This window comes from Mustela nivalis (genome assembly GCF_964662115.1).
Source record: "Mustela nivalis genome assembly, chromosome: 1".
NCBI lineage: Eukaryota > Metazoa > Chordata > Mammalia > Carnivora > Mustelidae > Mustela > Mustela nivalis.
This window is the reverse complement of record NC_139020.1, coordinates 47,442,045-47,462,810: the sequence shown is the minus strand read 5'-3', so window position 1 is coordinate 47,462,810 and position 20,766 is coordinate 47,442,045. Positions and strand designations below refer to the sequence as shown.

At 38.7% G+C, this 20,766-nt stretch overlaps 1 protein-coding gene across 4 annotated transcripts in view; it reads right to left on the bottom strand.

Annotated features, from left to right (window-relative positions):
• Positions 1-19,007, bottom strand: part of TBC1D23 (TBC1 domain family member 23) — a 57,952-nt gene extending 38,945 nt beyond the window's left edge. For 2 of the 4 annotated variants that reach the window (XM_082695893.1, XM_082695894.1), the window contains exon 1: positions 18,666-18,977. In XM_082695893.1, the coding sequence (XP_082552019.1) occupies positions 18,666-18,718 (53 nt within the window). In that variant the 5' untranslated portion in view covers positions 18,719-18,977. Of the gene's footprint in view, positions 1-18,665 lie in introns of all 4 variants that reach the window. The other 2 variants (XM_082695892.1, XM_082695895.1) reach the window with 2 other exon arrangements.
• Between the last annotated feature and the right edge of the window lie 1,759 nt (positions 19,008-20,766).

Here is a 20,766-nt window from a genome sequence, read left to right as displayed (position 1 = left end):
CAAAATGCCCACCCCTCAACATTTTTAAATCATAACAATGTACAAGCATATCCCTGTTGATACAGATGCTGTTGGATTCTTTAATGCTGCTCCCAGGGAACCACAGTCTCTAGCAGTACAACCATGAGCAAGAAGCCAGAAGATGCTCCAAACTAAGTAGTAAAAGGAATGTCTCACAAATTAAGTAATTAAGGGGTGCCTGGGTGGCTCAGTGGGTTAAGGCTCTGCCTTCGGCTCAGGTCATTATCCCAGGGTCCTGGGATCAAACCCCATATCGGGCTCTCTGCCTAGCAGGGAGCCTGCTTCCCTTCCTCTCTCTCTGCCCGCCTCTCCGCCTACTTGTGATCTCTGTCTGTCAAATAAATAAATAAAATCTTTAAAAAAAAAAAAAAAACAAATTAAGTAATTAAAAGTAACATTATCTTCTGAACAAGGTATTCAAAAAGTTCAGTTATTTTACCTTCAACATTACAAATGCACTTCTAAAGCAGGAAAACAGGTGAAAACAGTGAAGTTAAATAATTCATATAAGGCTCAAGTTCCTATCAAAAGATAGAAACTCTATGGCACTTAGCTCTTAAAATTTTCCTTCCCCAAACCCAAGTTTCCTTCTATTTTTGACTATGCAATACCTAACATTCAAAAGCAAGACACCTGTCTGGTGGAGTATAATTGGGTGGGTTACAGTTTTTTAAATCTTCTTTGGTGACGGTGGCTTCTTACTGACTTCACAAACTAAAGACTGGTAGAAATGTACTGCACACTCAGGCAGGTCCTAAAATAGAAAAGTACAGGCCTTGTCCAATTATCCCAGTTAAGTCTGAAAAATAATTGTCAATTTTGCTCAGAAGGTTCATGGCAAAGCAAATTCAAAGCTTCAGGTTTGCAAAGTAAGAGAAATGAATCTCTTCCCAGATCTCTTTTGTGACACTAAAACCGTATCTGTTAGAATAATACTATAGATTACTGCTGATGATCGATCAATAACATATTTTCAAAACCTAAATAAAACATAATAGAATATCCCCTCACCTAGATTTTGTTCTGGCAAAAAAAAACACAAACAAACCATAATATCCCCACACCACAGATTTTGTTCTGTGGCAAAAATCACCTAATCTAAGCATTGTAACCCACACATTGTTTTAGAATTATAGCAAGGAAACAATGTGACTACATTCATACGAAGTTAGTTTAATGCTTATTCAAGCTAGCAACTGGGTAAGACTTTTCTTCTTCAGTCAAATGGGAACTTCTAGCATAAGGAAGTATTTGGACAATGAAAGTTAAGAAGACATGGTGGTGCAAGGGGGGGGAATATGAATTTTCAAGCACTACCAAATTAAACATGGATTCTAAATGCTTCTAGGATTAATAAATTCAATTTCAAATTCTGTACATAATTATGAATATGTACATAATTATGAATAAGCCATAAAACAAATCCATATGAAAGTATAACTTTTTTTTTAAGGAGTTTATTTATTTGACAGAGAGACAGCAGGAGTGAGAACACAATCAGGGAGAGTGAGAAAAGGAGAAGCAGGATTCCCGTGGAGCAGAGAGCCCAATGCAGGGCTTGATCCCAGAAGCCTGGGATCATGACCTGAGCCAAAGGCAGACACTTAATGACTGAGGCCCCCAGGCGCCCCAGAAATTATAATTTTTTTTAAAGATTTTTTGTTTATTTACTTGACAGACAGAGATCACAAGTAGGCAGAGAGGCAGGTAGAGAAAGAGGGGGAAGCAGGCTCCCCGCTGAGCAGAGAGCCTGATGTGGGGCTCGATCCCAGGACTCTGGGATCATGACCTGAGCCGAAGGCAGAGGCTTTAACCCGCTGAGCCACCCAGGTGCCCCTGAAATTATAATTTTTAAAAGCAACTAGATTATATATGCTGTGTTCCTAAAAGTTTAGAGTCACAGAAAACCTGCCATGGTGTGTGGGGGAGGGGGGGCTGTATATTACACTTTTCTAAATATTTCACTTATTTATTTGAGAGAGAGAGCGCAAGCAGGAGGTGATGGGGCAGGCGAGGGAGAAGAAGGCTCCCCACTTCATGGGGAACCTGATGCAGGGCTTGATTCCAGGATCCTGATCTCTTGACCTGAGCTGAAGTAAGACACTTAACTAACAGCCTCCAAGGCGCCCCTACACTATTCTCTAAATTGTTCTTCCCCTAACCATATTATAAAAGCTTCTCTTCCCTATAATTTCAAAAACTGATGAAACTTTAATTAGACATACTCCAAACAAGAGATGAAAACAAGACTTAGTTCATCTCTCCTTTTTTAAATGTATACCTTTCTGTATTCAAACTCCATATCCATTATCAGCCACTCTCCACCCTGCTCCCAGCCTCTGACAACCACTGATTTACTTTGTCTCAAGACATTTACCTACTCTGGACATTTTATTTTTTAAAGTTTATTCATTTTTAAGTAATTTCTACACCCAACATGGGGCCCTATAAGCATGACCCCAAGATCAAGAGTTGCATGCTATGCTCTCTCAATTAAGCCAGCCAGTGCTCCAATTCTGGACATCTTATATATGGAATCTTATTTATGTCGTCTTTGTGTCTGGTTTATTTCACTTACCATGTTTTCAAAGTCTATGTTTTAGCATGTATCAGAACATGATTTTTATTGCCAAATAATATTGCACTGCATGTATATACATTTTACTGTTTCTTTTTGTGCACGTATGCACGCGCGAGAGAACACAAGCACACAAGACTGAGCATGCACACAGTGGGGTAGCTGGGGCAGGGGGAGGCCAGAAGGAGAGGGGGAAAAAATCCCAAACAAGCTCCACGCCTAGCTTGGGGCTTGATCTCAAGATCCTGAAAGCAAGACCAGAGCCAAAATCAAGAGTTTGACACTTAACTGATGGAGCCACCCAGGCACCCCTCTACTACATTTTATTTATCCATTCATCAGTTAATGGGTATTAGAGTTGTTTTTAACTTTTTGGCTTTATGCCCCATCATTTCTCCTCCCTCTTTCACCCCTACCCCTCCACAGAGACACTCTCGCTATCCTCCCCACTTCCTGCCTAATATCCAAATCTTTACCTTAATTTAACCTTTCCAAGGCATCTGACAACTCTTCTTCCTTCAAAAAAAATAAATAAATAAACAAATGACCTATAAGTCATGAAAAGACATTCACATCTTTAGCCATTAGGGAAGTTCATTCCAATTGTAGTATATGTGCTGCCGAAGTGAGCACACCATTAAGGAAGTTCAAATCAAAACCCTAATGAGATACCCATTTCACATTCACAAGATGTGAACATACAATGGCTAATATCAAAAGGACACACTAAATTTCATAACCATTAAGATGGCCAGTATCAAAAAAAGGACAAGGATGTGGAGAAATTACAATCCTTGTGCAGTGCTGGTGGGAATGTAAAATGGAATAGCCAGTATGGAAAAAGTCTGGCAGTTACTGAAAAGTTACAGAGAATTACCATATAATCTAGCAATTCCACTTCTGGGTATATATCCAAAAGAACTAAAAACAACGACTCAAACAGTTATATCTACATCCACATTCATATCAGCATTATTCACAATAGCCAAAAGTGGTAACAAGCCAAATGTCTACCAATGGATGGGTAAACAAAATGTGGTATATAGGGGTGCCTGGGTGGCTCAGTGGGTTAGAGCCTCTGCCTTCAGCTCAGGTCATGATCCCAGGGTCCTGGGATTGAGCCCTGCATCAGGCTCTCTGCTCAGCAGGAAGCCTGCTTCCTCCTCTCTCTCTGCCTGCCTCTCTGCCTACTTGTGATCTCTGTCAAATAAATATAATCTTAAAAAAAAAAAAAGTGGTATATACATACAATGAAACTATTACTCAACCTTAAAAAGGAAGGAAATTCTGACTGACGGTACAAATTGGATGAACTCTGAAGACAAGTGATAAGTGAAATAAACTAGTCACAAAAAAGTAAATACTAGGGGTGCCTGGGTGGCTCAGCGGGTTGAGGCCTATGCCTTCAGCTCGGGTCCTGATCCCGGAGTCCTGGGATCGGGCCCCATGTCGGGCTCTCTGCTCACCAGAGAGCCTGCTTCCCTTCCTCTCTCTCTGCCTGCCTCTCTGCCTGCTTGTGATCTCTGTCTGCCAAATAAATAAATAATTAAAAAAAAAAAAGGTAAATACTATATGATTATACTTATATTAGGTACCTAAAATATTCAAATTCATAAAGATAGAAAATGTAAGTTACCAAGGATAGAGGTAGGAGAGGTGAATAGGAAGTTATTGTTTATTAGTTACAAAGCATCTGTCTGGAATGATGAAAAATCCTGGAAATGGATAGTGGTGAGTGATGGCTGTACATAACTGTGAATGTACTTAATGTTACTGAATCGCACATGTTAAAATGGTAAAACTTAATGTTATAAATGTTATATATATTTTACATTTTATAAGTTTTACAAGTAAAACTTAATTGTTATATATTATATAAATATATATGATTTTATGTTTTAATATATTTTAAATATATATATTTAATGTTTTATAAATATATTTAAAAAGACAACAAAAAACTTGTACATCAGTGCTTATGAAGGTATTATTTATAATAGCCAAAAGGTAGAAGAAATCCAAAAGTCCATCACCTGATGAATAAATAGAATATAACATATTCATACAATGGAATATTACTCAGCAACAAAAGGAATGAACTATTGATACATATAACATGTTGATAAAAACTGAAAACATGCTAAGTGAAAGAAATCAGACACAAAGGCTACATACTATGATTCCACTCACAGGAAATGTCTAAAGCAGGCAAATGTACAGACAGAATCAGTGGTTGTCAAGGGTCTGGAGTGACAAGGAATTAGAGAGACTGCTGATGAGTAGGGGGTTTCTTTTAGGGGTAATAAAAATAGTCTAAACTTAGAGCATGGTGATGACTGCCTGACACTATGAATATACTGAACCCACAGAACTGCATATATACTTCAAATGGCTGAATTTTAAGGTACATAAATTATATGTCAATAAAAACATTACAAAAGAAGTAACTGGATCAAGGCGCTTTAATTTAGGGCTTTCAAATGAAGCTACTGTGTCAAACCCTCATTTACCATTTCAATGAAGGAATTTATCATATGAAGGATTCAAGCCACACCTTAGGTTAAGGGGTAAGAACTTCTTGCCTCTTCAATTCCTCAAGTTAACAGCAGTTCATTTAACTACCATTGTGGGAAAGGAACAAACTCCTAAACGTCGACCTGGCAGCTCAATAGCAAGACCACCAAGAAACTGAGAATATAAAGTCCTTCAGGAAACATATTACAGAGAAAATAATATAAAATTTAAAATCAGAAAATGTGACATCAGATTCTATACACTTAACAGCTATGTGACCTAGAATACAAACTTATTATTCACCTATAAGATGGGGATAGTATCAGATAGTACCAGTACCATGAAGCAAGAGGTAGGAAGTATTCACACAGCATATGAATTATTTTCTGTTCTACCAGTGTATCCCTCCCACTCCTCTTTCCATTCCATCTTAATGCCTACAGCTTGCCTGAATCTGTCCTTTTCAACTCTCTCTTTCTGGATAGTCTCCATAGGCAATGAAGCCTTCACTGTAGTTGTCAGACAGTAGTTGCTCACATGAACCATTTACGGGTACATATGACACAAATCCTGAGACAAATGAAACAATAATAAAACGAAGAAAAGAGAAAACATGTACGTAGGAACACTAAGTCACTCTTCACTTAGTTAAGGATAAATATTTAAAGGCAATAGTAACACTCAATAAATGTTTTTTAAAGAAATAGAAGGCATTCATACAAAATAATGAAAAAGCCCTAGAATTAAGCAATTAGTTATCACTCCCAGCAACTTACTGATAGTATGATTTCTCATAGCCTATTCAACTTCAGAATAACACTCCTGTCACCTGAGCATATTGAGATAAATTTCTAACTTTGGACAGGATGTTCTCTGAATGGAAAAAAAAATTTTTTTAACCCATGAAGCCTCTCAGTCTACCAAATAAACCAAATCAACTTCACCAGTTTTCCAAATCCTTAAAATCTAATCCTTTTTTTTTTTTTTTAGATTTTATTTATTTATTTGACAGAGATCACAAGTAGACAGAGAGGCAGGCAGAGAGAGATGGGGAAGCAGGCTCCCTGCTGAGCAGAGAGCCCTATGCCGGGAGCCATTCCAGGTCCCAGGGATCATGACCTGAACCAAAGGCAGAGGCTTTAACCCACTGATCCACCCAGGCGCCCCCAAATCTAATCCTTTTTGAAAGACCTGAATGTGAGACAGGAATCCATCAAAATCCTAGAGAACCAGGCAGCAACCTCTTCGACCTTAGCCACAGCAACTGCTTCCTAAACATGTCTCCAAAGCCAAGGAAAACAAAAGCAAAAATGAACTATTGGGACTTGAACAAGATAAAAAGCTTCTGAACAGCAAAGGAAACAGTCAACCAGACTACAAGGCAACTTAGAGAATGGGAGAAGGTATTTGCAAATGATGTAGCAACCAAAATCTATACAGAACCTACCAAACTCAACACCCCCCCCCCAAAAAAAAACCAAATCTGGTCAAGAAATGGGCAGAAGGGGCGCCTGGGTGGCTCAGTGGGTTAAGCTGCTGCCTTCAGCTCAGGTCATGATCCCAGAGTTCTGGGATCGAGTCCCACATCGGGCTCTTTGCTCAGCGGAGAGCCTGCTTCCTCCTCTCTCTCTCTCTGCCTGCCTCTCTGCCTACATGTAATCTCTCTCTGTCAAATAAATAAATAAAATCTTAAAAAAAAAAAAAAAAAAGAAATGGGCAGAAGACATGAACAGACTTTTCTCCAAAGAAGACATACAAATGGCCAATAGACACATAAAGAAATGCTCTATATCACTTGGCATCAGGAAAATACAAATCAAAACCACAACGAGATACCATCTCACACTAGTCAGAATGGTTAAAATTAACAAGACAGGAAACAACAAACGTTGGCGAGGATGTGAAGAAAGAGGAACCCCCTACACTGCTGGTGGGAGTACAAGCTGGTGCAACCACTATGGAAACCAGTATGGTTTAAGACATTCAAAATAGAACTACCCTATAAACCAGCAATTGCACTAATAGGTATTTACCCCAAAGATACAAATGTAGTGATCTCAAAGGGCACCTGTACTGCAAAGTTCATAACAGCAATGTCCACAATAGCCAAGCTGTGAAAAGAGCTGAGATGTCCATCAACAAATGAATGGATAAAGATGTAGTGTATACATACATACACATACCACACACACACACACACACACACACACACGTGTGTGTGTATATGTATATATACACATACACAGTGGAATATTACTCAGCCATCAGAAAGGATAAATACTTACCATTTATATCAACATGGATGGAACTGGAAGGTATTATGCTGAGTGAAATAAGTCAATCAGAGAAAGACAATTATCATATGGTTTCACTCATATGTGGAATATAAGAAACACTGTAGAGGATCATAGGGGAAGGTAGGGAAAACCGAATGGAAAGAAGTCAGAGGGAGAGAAAAACCATGAGACTCTGTACAGGAAACAAACAAGGTTGCTGGAGGGGTAGCACGTCAGGGATGGGGTAACTGGGTGATGGGCATAAGAAGGGCACATGATGTGATGAGCATCGGATGTTATATGCAACTGATGAATCACTGAACACTAGATCTGAAACTAATGATGTACTATTGTTGGCTAGATGAAATTAAATTTTTAAAAAATCTAATCCACTATAAAAAAAGATCACATGGGACCTAGAATATATGTTAATCACCTAAAGTTCAAAGAGAAACCATAGAGAAAAAACAATTACCAATTTTTAATTAAAAATTTTTAATTTTTAAGTTAATTTGGTACCTTAAAGTGGTCGGGGTCTAAGATACATTATTTCACTAAAAATAAAAATTTTAAAGCTGCGCTATTAAGGTAATCATACAAGCCCAAAGCCTGCTATGTAAACATATTAAACATGTTATTTCTACTGCATTGGCTATTACTCAAACTTCTGCGTCTGCTAGCAGTATTAAACAGAGCCAAGAGATAAAATGGACTCAAAACTTATAGCACTCAAAAATTTAAAGAACAATACAGACTGTGATTATTGTTTCCTCAAATATTTCCACATTCACTTATTTAACAGGTCCTATGACCTTTCGAAGTTCTCTTTTCCCCCTCCTTTTCCAGTTCAACTCCTTGCAAACAGTAGTCACCACTCACCTCTACTTAATCTCATTCACTCAAATCCCACCCTTACACTGTAATTGCTCAAAAAAGTCATTAATCATCTAATTCAGTCCTTGTCCTCTTTACATACTCTGCAAAGTTAGATTCTCTCCTTAAAACATTCTCCTTAAGTTTCCGTTACTTCCCTATACTTCTCTCTAACCCTTGCTGTGAATTTTCCTTCCCTGCCCAAAGTACTCTTTTAATCATACCTTCAATAAATATATATAGAGCACCACCACCTGCTAGCCACTATGTGAGGAACTGGAGGCAATGAACAAAAAGTCATGCTCTCATGTAACCTATATACTAAATGGCAATTCCAAGTTTTATTTTAAGTCCTGTTATCTGAAACCTACTCAAAAATGGTGGGAGCAGCTCCTTCTGAAGTGCAGCCTATTTTGATTTGTCCAGAATGTAAATCACTAAGAGCACAGATTAAACCATGACAGGCCAGCCTGCCCACATATATATTACATCCAGGCACAACCCTCTGATCAATTACTGAAAACTCAAAAATGACCAGCTAACTAGTTCTAAGTACCAGCAGATTGAGTGTCAAGCTGCACATGTGAAGTTGTGGCTCCATGACTTACTTTGTGCCTCCTTATTTCTGGTTATGTCTTAATGTCCAGGTCCTGACACATCAGCATCAAAAGCTTGGCCTGAACTTACTTTGTTACTATTGCTAGCAAACTGGTTACAAATTACTACCACACCAATACTCCTTAATTAGTTCCTGAAAATTTTGTGTGCTATTTGATAGAAATGGAAGTAAGACAACTTTGTTACACATTCACTCCTATAGTAGATATGAATGAAGTTCAATAACCACTATATGTACTGTGTACCTTATTTTTATTTTATTTATTTATATATTTTTAAAGTAAGCTCTATGCGGTGCTTGATCTCATGACTCCAAGATCAAGAGTCCCTTTCTCTACCAACTCAGCCACCCAGGAGCCCCATGTGTAACTTACTTTTAAATACCAATCTTGAACCATCAAAACTTTTGTTTTAAAAAATGGTTTATTTTATTTACTTACTTATTTGGAGAGAGAGAGGGCAAGCAAGCTGGTGAGTGGGGTTGGGGGACGCAGAGGAAGAGGGAGAGAAAGAATCACAAGCAGGCTCCACAGCCAACATGGAGCCTGACGTGGGGCTCCATCTCATGACCCTGACCTGAGCCCAAATCAAGCATTAGATGCTTAACCAACTGGACCACCCAGGTGCCCCTCAAACCATCAAAACTTTCTAACAAACAGTATGAGAGATATTAAGAAATTACCTTATAGTCTGTGAGAACACAATATGGTTAATTGTGAAATCTTGATGTTATCTGGATTTTTGTCAGAATTAAACACACTTATTACAGCATTTTAACAAGATGTATATTTGAATGCCAAGAGAAGAAAAATCCCCTTCACCAGTTTTAGGGGAAAAAATATATATATATATATCAGTGAAACTTTGTGTCAGGATCAGATCCACAAAAGCAGCTTTGAGAGATCCCCTTACCAAATGATACATCCTCTTCAGAATTTATATTTAAGCAGGATTTTATGCTAAGTAAAAAAAAGTATAAAGTTAGTCCTCTACTCTTGACAAGCCAAACAAACATGGTATCTACATTATTTCAGCAGTGTGCAAAAGGCAAAGGAGACAGAGATCATAGAACTCTCCTCTGTCAACTGCTAAAATTAACTAACTACAAATGGAACAGATGCTTTAATCTTCACTTATTTTTTATCCATAATCCATGCAGATCAAATCTCACCAATGCTACCAAAGGGGTGCGCCCCTTCTGCTACAAAAAAAAAAACTCGGGAAGTTTTGCCTAAGCAAAAGAAAAAAAAAAAAAAAAAAGCAGCTTAAACAAAAAAAGCAGCTTAAGCAGCTCCTCTTAACTTTATGTATAATGTTGCAATGCATTTGCTGTAAGACTTTGCTTGCAAAATGAAACTATATCTTCTTTACTAATGGGAAGTTGACTTTAAAGAGTGCTCCAAACCCTTTCCTCTTTCATGCTTCCTCAAAATAAAAAGTTCCTAATAAAATGTTCTTTTCTATACATAAGAGGTGACTTTCCAGTACTTCTTTTTTTTCAAGATTTATTTATTTATTTTTGAGAGAGAGAGGAAGAGAGTGCAGGCATACCCAGTGGGGGGAGAAAGAAACAGACTCACTGCTGAGCCCAGAACCTGATGGATGTGGGGCTCCATCTCAGGAACCTAAGATCATGACCTGAGCTGAAATCAAGAGCCAGATGCTCAACCAATTGAGCCTTCCAGGCACCCCGACTTTCTAGCATTTTTATTGCACAAAGAAATGCACCAGGTTTCCCCCACCCCACCAAAGCAGTAGTTTATTTGGAAAATAGAGTATGCCCTTTACCAAAGAGAAAGAATGGGATGAAAACATAAGTCAACATAAAACAGCACATTACTTATTTCTATCACAAATTTCAAATTTATCCAAAATGTAATGAGAAATGAAACACTACCAATAATCCTGTCCTTGAAACCATCATATTAGAAAATAAAGGAACACTACTACAAATGAGGTGATAAAACTGCATGTCTTTCCAAGGGTACCCTGCCAGAAGAGATTAGTTTGGCAAAGAAATACACAATAGATTTTTTTTTTAAGATTTCATTTATTTATTTGACAGACAGAGATCACAAGTAGGCAGAGCAGCAGGCAGAGAGAGAGGGGGAAGCAGGCTCCCCACTGAGTAGAGAACCCCGGACGCGGGGCTCGATCCCAGGACCCTGAGATCATAACCTGAGCCGAAGGCAGACGCTTAACCCACTGAGCCACCCAGGTGCCCCACACAATAGATTTTTTTAACTTGCATTGCAATCATCAATAATTTATTTGATTAAAGAGAATCTCATATCAGAGAATCTTATATCAGTGGTTAAATATAAATAGAATCTATAAAATAAAGCTCAAGAATTGCTAGTATTTAATTGCACCGCCGTATGAGATAAATATATTCTTCTATGGGTCACCTTAGTACTTCAAAACAGGGGCCAGAAACTCCTGAAAAGAGGGGAAAAAAGGAAACTCCTGAAAGGGGAAAGTAACCACCAGACATCTTAAAACCAAGTTTCTTGGTGCACCTGGATGGCTCAGTCGGTTGACCATTTGCTTTCGGCTCAGGTACTGATCCCAAAGTCCTGGGATCAAGCTCTGCATCAGGCTTCCTACTCAGCAGGAGGGAGGGTCATCTGCTTCTCCCACTCCCTCTGCTCCTAACTACCCTCAAGTGCTCCCCCGCTTTCAAATAAATAAAATCTTTAAAAAGAAAAAAGAACCAAAAATCAAGTTTGTTTCTCCAATATCCCTAAATAAAACAAAAGAAAAATTACTAAGCTGATGAATTTACTTAACTGTATAATTACTTCTGTTTTCTAAGTATCACTATTATGTTTTCACAGATTGTAAATAAAAATTCTATTTTACACATAATATAGGTATACATATTACTCATATAACATATTTAAGATAATTATACAAATACATTTAAATATATTTAAATATACTTCAGATATGTACATATTATCTAAATACAAATATATAAGCATAATATCTCAAGATCAAAAACTAATCTATTTATTTTTGGCTAGGGTATGAGAATATATTATGAAAACTAAAGAGGTTTAAAGCTATAGTATATAATGCTCTGTATCACATCCCACCATATCAGTCATGAACTGTCCCTTCTTGTGCATGTAAGACAAAGTGGTATACAGCTTAAGCATATCCTTATAGCTTTACAGGTGCCACAGATAAATACATATGTTCAACAATGTACATGTTAGACTACTGTGTCTTTCAAATCACAGATTGAGCATAGGACTAGCATATCTTAATTTTTATTTACTTTTCTTTTTTTTAAGTAGGCTCCACACCCAGAGTAGAGCCCAACACAGACAGGGCTTGAACTCACAGCCCTGAGATCAAGACCTGAGCTAATACCAAGAGTCAGACATCTAACCTACTGAGCCACCCATGTACTCCAGGACTACCATATTTTTAATTGGGTTCTCTCTAGGTGTCTGTTCAAGTATATGTGAAATACATAATATTTACACAATCAACTTTAGAAAGGGCACAGGACTGAAAGAGAAAAAATTTTAAGTCCCAGATTTTCCACTAACTAGGTTTGTCATCTGACCATCCCAAGCCTGTCTTCTCATCTCTAACCAGAAAACAATAATTCATAACTTCCCCTTCTCAAGGAAATGTTGTAAAAACCAAACAAGATAACAAATACAAGCATTACATTGAGATAAAGTCCTATAAAAACATATAGTACTTTCTTATAATCTGCTAAAATTATTAAATATCACCACAGCAAGTTTTTATGTTTTATGTAACATAACATATGTTTTATGTATGTTTTTTAGTTTTATGTAACAACTGCTTTAAAGCAAGAAAAAGCACACACTACAGCATTTCTATCCAACTATGAAATGCTGTACTGGCTTAAGGATAAGAAAAAAACTCCTTTAACCCTCAAGAAAAAGAGTGGAAACTTGAAACACATGATTTAATTATTTAATTACTGATCATTTTCTCAGCTCAGGTCAAAAATCAGACAGACTTAAAATTTCAGGAAATAGGTTTTGGGTTTTTTTTTTAAGATTTTATTTATTTGACAGAGATCACAAGCAGGCAGAGAAGCAGGCAAAGAGAGAGAGGAGGAAGCAGGCTCCTCGCTAAGCAGTGAGCCCGATGTGGGGCTTGATCCCAAGACCCTGAAATCATGACCTGAGCTGAAGGCAGTAGCTTAAACCATGAGCCACCCAGACACCCCAGGAAATAGGGTTTTTTTAAACTGGCTCTTAACTTATTGCTCTTACATTTCCACAAGAAACAATTTGCTCTTGTAAGTCTAACATGAGGGACTGATTTATTTTCCATTCATAATTCTCAATACCTAAGTAAGTTACTTCAAGCACTGTCCCCTTTCAAGCTATATAATCCTATTCAAGCAAGTCAGAACAATGCAACTTCTGGCTTCTGGTTTTAAATCTGTCTCAAATTTTTTCTAAAACACCACATAGCACCTTGAATATAACCAGAATTTAGTTAATGTCTGCTGAATGCTTTGCTAAACTCTGGCTTGCTTTTTGATACAAAGGGAAGTCACTGTTTTTAGTTTATTCCAAGTAGAATTCATATTTTAGCGTAAGCAGCAGAAATGATTTGCCACACAGTTTATCAATTCTGTTCAGAAGACACCTACTCATAAGTTCGCTGTGTATTGCAGCACACTTAACAAGGTACTCCTGAATTACCTGACTTGCCTCTAAGATAGGGAATATACCTGTACTCTTTTCAGTAAGTACAAATAAAGGAAAGTAAACCAATTGAATACTTTTTTTTTTTTTTTTTTGGCATGTAAAAACCAGGTACTACAATACAAAGGAGTAAAATCCTAGAAGTGAATTATTATTTAGGAATTACCTTTAAAAACAGTAAAATATGGGGGCACCTGGGTGGCTCAGTGGGTTAAAGCCTCTGAATTCAGTTCAGGTCATGATTCCAGGGTCCTGGGATGAAGCCCCACATCAGGCTCTCTGCTCAGCGGGGAGCCTGCTTCCTCCTCTCTCTCTGCCTGCCTCTCTGTCTACTTGTGATCTCTCTCTCTGTCAAATAAATAAATAAATAAATAAAAATAAAACAACAAGTTCCATTCTCTTTCATATTAAATATATTTCTTTACTGATTATATCATTTCTAAAATTGCCATCACCTACTCCTTAAATCTCTCCTCATATTTCAATGCTTATGAAATGGGAAGCACTGAGAACACTATTTACAAAGTGCACAGAACTTTGAAAGAGACCCTATTATTACCAAGACAATTCTATTCACATTTCAAATGAAAAATAAAAGCTTTACGAACTGCTACTTTTACAATTTTAAGAAAAGTTTAGCAATAATTTAAAAAGTTTAGCAATAAATTAAAATCATGACTTTAAAGTATATACTCTACAAAAATTTTAAACTGACTGTAGAATACCAACAATTGTAAAATTAAAATCTACAGAAAAAACATTTTTTAAATTATGACTTTAGATGTTTAGGCCTTATGTTAGGAAGAAAGCCTCAGAAAATGAGAAACTTTTGTTCAATTTCAAGGCTGACTACTTCAATACCGAGAAGATAATTATCAACCTTTGAATTGTAAAAATTAAACACTTGTTTGATTTTTACAAAGCAGTAGCTTGTTTAAATTTAAATAATTTCAAACTCGTGGGCACCTGGCTGGCTCAGTCAGTAGCACATGATACTCTTGATTTCACGGTCATGAGCTCAAGACCCACATTAGGAGTAGAGTTGACTTAATAGAAAAAAAAAAAATTTATAATAGTAATTTCAAACTTGCTATAAACATTTTTAAAAGATTTCTCCAGGCCCTCTGAGCTTGTGTGGCTGCAGTTTCAGAAAGTTAGAGAGCTATTTTCTGATATCTTTGGTTTTTCATAAAAGGTGAGTGTACAAGCAATTACACAGTTCATAAAAACAATGGAGTTAGAAAATATATGAAATGACAGGTTGGTATGTTATTGCACATGATTTTACAAAAGTCACTCAGACAATAAACATCACTGAGCCACCTGCTATCAGTCACAGCCCTTGAGAAGTTCACTATGTAAACAGCAATGATAAATCATATTAATGAGATAAATTACAGCATAATGTGTTAGGTGAAAAAATAGAACTGAAATATATAGAGATAAATTCCTCTGGCTAACTCATTTCGAGTTATGCATCATCTAGAATCTTGCTAAAGAATACGGTCCATGAACCAGCAAAACTGCAATCATCTAGAAGCTAACCAATCAGAAATACAAAATCTCAGGTCCCAAGCAAATCTACTGAATCTACATTTTAACATGATCCCCAGGTAACTGTAATGCACATTTAAATTTTGAGAAGCACTGGCGTGGAACATAACTGAAAATACATGGGTAAGTGTTATCTTGTACTTTTAAGATCTTTGGGCTCCATCCTGAACCTTTTTACAAATGTACACACGGTTTAACACGGTTAGCTACCCAGTATCACAGATTAAGAACAAACTGGGAAATACTACTAAGAAAGAAAAGAAAACAGAAAAAACTAACAAAAAGCAATCTCAAAAAGAGATGGTTGTATGGGGCCATTCATTTAACATAGCAACTATCTACCCATTCTGCCTAGATAGGTCTCACTGTATTAAAAAAGTGTAATAGTAATTTATATTCTTTTTTTAAGATTTTTTTTTTTTAATTTACTTATTTGACAGAGATCACAAATAGGCAGAGAGGCAGGCAGAGGTGCGGGGGGGAGGGGGGTGCGGGAAGCAGGCTCCCTGCTGAGCAGAGAGCCCAATGCGGAGCTTGATCCCAAGACCCTGGGATCATGATCTGAGCCAAAGGCAGAGGCTTAACCCACTGAGCCACCCAGGCGCCCCAGTAATTGATATTCTTAAATGTGCCTTCTCTAACTAGACCACAAAATCCTTGAGGATAGGAACCTAGTTTTTTTCTTATACACTTAACTCTGTAAACTGAATGACCCTAAGTCACTGAGCTAAGTTCAGGTTAGGCAATGAGATATATAACACATTTCAGGAAATATTACAATAAAAATGTGACTTGGAGCTCCTGGGTAGCTCAACCAGCTTAGCATGTGACTCTTGATTTCAGCTCAAGTCATTATCTCAGGGTCATAAGATGGGAGCCCCGCGAGAAGCCTGGTTAAGATAAAGGTTCTTTGCCTCTCCCTCTGCCCCTCTACCACCCCCCGCCCCCACAACACAACACACACAAACACACACACACTCCCTCTCTCAAAAAAAAAAAAAAAAAAAGTGACTTTTTTGGGGGAAGAGTAAACCCTCCCCATTCCATAACAATCCATTTACCAGTCTAAGAACAGAGGCTTTCCAAATCTATGACTCCAAATCCAATGTCTTCTCTGACTATATTCAAACTCACTCCGAGGGGACACCCCGGAGTGGAGTAAGCAGAGAAAAGACAGAAAGATTACATGAGAACGGAAGAAGAGCAGAAATCAAAGAACACCTCGGGATTCCTCCATTCACGAAAATAAAAACAACAAAAACTAAAAGCCACACAAAAGGTACAGTAGCCCTAGAAGAGAACAAATACTACCTTTAACAACCATTAATTCCATGTTCCTTGCCTCTGTGAATCAGACTCATACTCACAATCCTCCTAAGAACTTCTCAAAGATATTTTAACTCTAGAAACATTTCTCATGGTGAGTGAGCTGAATAAAGTCAGTTTATGATATAAAAGATTAACACTTCCAAGACAACAAATTTCATGAAGTTCTAGTCCTCATTCTCCAAACAATCATTAGTTTTCTTGCCTATGTCCATGCTCACACTATTACTCCATTCAGAGGCCCTTCCCATCTGTTACTCTGAATGCACTATCCAATGTTAGCCACTAGCTATTGTGGCTATTTAACATCTGCACTGTGGCTAGATCCAATTGAGATATAGGCTAAAAGAAAAATACATGTTGAATTTTGAAGGCTTATTACCAAAAAAGATATAAAATTATCTAATTGGTTTCTTCCAACAATGATATATTGAAATAGTATTTTAGATATAATAAAATAATTTCAACTGTTTTTGTTGTTGTTGTTATTATTTAATTTTTAATGTGGCTACTAGAAAATTTAAATTACAGGGCACCTGGCTAGCTCAGTTGGTGGAACATGTGTCTTTTGATCTCAGGTTGTGAGTTTAAGCCCCAGGCTGGGTGTAGAGATTACTTAAAAAGTTTAAAAAAAGGGGCACCTGGGGGGCTCAGTGGGTTAAAGCCTCTGCCTTCAGCTCAGGTCATGATCCCAGGATCCTGGGATGGAGCCCCACATCCGGCTCTCTGCTCGGTGGGGAGGTGGGGAGCCTGCCTCTCTGCCTACTTGTGATCTCTCTCTGTGTCAAATAAATTTTTTTTGAAAAAAGCAAAAAAAAACTTAGAAAAGAAAAATTTAAATTACATATGTGGCTCACATTCTATTTCTATTGGACAACACCAGTCTAAATCCTGTTAATTCTTCAAGGCCTAATTCTAATACCTTTGCTTCCATGAAGCTTTCTCCAATAACTGCAAATAGAAGTGGCTTCTGTCCCCCCCTGAAATCCCGTAACATTTTCACTCACATTCCCAAAGAGCTGGATCAACTTTACCTTGTTATTGAGTGTAACTGTCACAGCTCTAATATAAGCAAATTGAAAAAAGAAACTATATGTAGGTCACCGGTAAGTTTTCCTCCTACACCTTGGAGAGTACATGCATGCACTAAGGTAATACTGGATGTCTGCTAGTTGAAAGTTGAATTTCTCAGTTATTATCTATCCCTTTCAATGATCTCCATCTCAGGATTAAAATACGTGTCTAAAATGTCTTGCATAAACTTTAGGAAAACAGCTTTATTAGATGAGCTGTATACATGTCACATGATGAAAAAGCAAATCTAAAACTATCTAATACATGCGGTCAACATACTTAAATACAAAAATTCAAAAAGCCTCTAAAGGTTTCATCTTTTTTTTTTATGATATTAATGTCCCTAAAAATATTTTGTAAAGATCCACTATTTCAAAAAGAGGAGCCCTTCCCAAAGATTAACGACACTGGGTGACAAACTCCACTACTACTGCAGGTCCCTCCCCGCTCCCCAACTCTGAGTATAAGTCAGGTAAGCATGCAAAGGCTTGGGAGCACCTAGAGCAATGTCCAGAAAGCATCCAAAGCTGTAAAGACTGAGCTGTGAGGAAAGTGACCAGAAGAAAAAAAGACGACTTGTGTGAGACGAATAGTGGGAACTGCTGAAACGCAAAACAAGAAATAAACGCTAGAATAAAAAAACAGCTCAACTCTGTGGGAAGGATCCTCCCTGAATATGTCTCTCAACCTCTAGGCAAAGGCTGCGGTGGTCATTTCAAGGGTCCTGTCTTCAAATGGTATTCTAGTGCCTCACATCTGTATCCGCGAAACTTCCTTCCGAACCAACCTACTCTAACTCCCAGGGCCACGTATTCCGGCCAAACCCAGCCCTGAAGCCACCCTCTCCAGCACGTTTTGGAAACCGATGAACGAAAGCGGAGGACCGAACTGAGGCCCAGTACCCAGGTGACACCCCTCTCCCTTGGAATCGGGCCTTAGCCCCTCTGTCTTGACGGAATTGGCTGAAAGAACCCGGCCGGCAGAGGGGGCGGGGCACGGCAGTGGACTTTGTCTAGGAAGGGTCTTCCCGTTCCATGCTGGAGCCTGCTGGTGTCTCAGGGACGGGCAGGACGGTGAAAAGGAAGAATAGAAGGGCAATAAGAATCAGCCCTGGGCTTCACTCACCAGCCGTCACCGCTTGACGTTGGCTCTGGAAGGACCTCTTCTCCTTCCGCCATTGCTGTTGACGTCCACGTCACTTTGCCGAAAAGTGGACCCGGCGCCGGGACCGACTCGGAGACCCAACGTCGTAAAAGATCCTCGGAAGTCTGAGACTGAGCTTCTGGAGAGGAAAAGAAAAAGGGAGGAGGGAAGAGACGGGAGGAACGCAACGTCACGACAACCCCACCGCGAAAGCCAGCTTGGGGGAGGAGACTTGGTCAAAGCTGTTGCCCTCTCAAAGACTACGTGTCCCAGGATGCCCCGGGGGCCCGGACGGAATGCGAGCGCCGGGAGAGTAGGCGGAGCTGGGTGAGGGAGCGTGACCTGGTCAAAGGCTCTGGGGGCGTCGCCTTTTAGCGTCCGTTTGGCTTCTTCGTTACCTCTTGGCGTCCTCCTTAGCAAAGTCAGAACTGGGAACCTTAACTGGTGGAAAGAATAGGAGAGGGGGGAATGCCACAGGGAAGGTGGAAGGTAGGAGGATAGCCACTTTTCAGTCATTTCCGACTGTAACAACTGGGTTTGCGGAGAGTTGGGTCTGAGGAAAGGTCACGCCCACTCCTGTTTGTGGGGCGCGGTCAAAAGTACAAATGGAGGCCACGTACTTTCTGCCTGAATAAAGTTGTTTGAAAACCAGCGCTAAAAACAAAGGAAATATGCTCCCGCCTACCCCCCTTGACACATATCTTCTTAATAACCTGGAAGATTAAAAATCCAAATTTACATTTCAGAATTCCTGGAGTTCCGAACAGAACTGCCACGTTTCTTCTCTTCCCACCCTACTTCTTTTCCCCTTCGCAAGTATGGGCACCTTGGCCTCCACATCCAAGCTCGGGCCACATCACTGACATCGAAACACCAGCCTCTTGTCTCCCCTTGTCCATAACTGGCGTGCACAAGCGCAGGAGGATGAACCTAGGGAAATGCTTTTACAAGCCCTGAAACCAAAACAAAGGAAGTAGAAAGGCATGTAGCAATATGAATAAATGGACAAAACAGATTGCGGAAGGTTAGGTAAGGTATGGTGTCGCTTCTATTTGGTGTTTAAAATGGGCAATACAATACACTGTTTGATGAATAGGTGCATATGTGCTTTTTAAAAATGAAGGGGAAAGATAGAAAAACTGGAATGGCATTTCTCATACAGCCAGACATTAGTTAAAGCAGTGAAAACAGATTTTATTCAGAAACTACTGACAGTAGGAGAAAGAGAGGAGCTCCATTCCAATTGGTGCAGAGGTGATTAGAGGTTTAAAAGGGAGAATGAGGGAGTAGGGAGAGTGGGAGCTCATTAGAGTCAGAGAAGTGAAAAATTACAAAGGGTTAGCCAGTGTGATTGTGATTATGCCCGCTGTGTCTGCTCGTTGGCAGTTTTTGAAGTTAGGATTCTATCCTCCCACAGAGGCTGGGAGATAAGGCCCTATCATTCCAGATGATTACATTCCAAAGAAATGACTCTTAGGTCCTTGAGAAGGACACTTTTAAGTTGTAAGAGAAACATATTCACAGTTGTAAGCCCTTTCTAATAAATGCTCCAAGAAAGAGAGGTCAGCAACATATCAGGATTGGCTAGAACGAAGATGAATTCTGGCGGTTGAACTTTCTCAATCAGGCATTTTAATGAGGAGCTGGATTTCTGTGGGAGGCCTAGAGTCCTCCTAGGGACATGGTGTTAAGTTGCTAGAAACTATGCTAGAGTTTGGTCAAGTCTCTTAATGCAGCAGTTTGGACAAGTTGTTATCTGAGAAAAGTTCTGCAGTTCTCAGAATTACATTTAGGGGAATGGGAAGAAATGGCTTCAGTTATATTTTTAATATTTTGTTTCTTAAGAGCTGAGAAGTGTAGTACAGAAGGTTTTCAATGTTCTTTAAAGAGTCTAGACTCTGGTATACAGAATTTTTCATAATTTTAAACCTATTTGACTAAAATAAGCAGAAAGCATAGTCCAGCCATTTCATTAACAACCAAGAACATGTTTACTCTCTTCCCAAAAGGGGGATGATGCAGAGCCACAGGTTACTATACCCACTTCCAAGCCCAGGATCTTTGCGTGATGTTCAATCCTTCT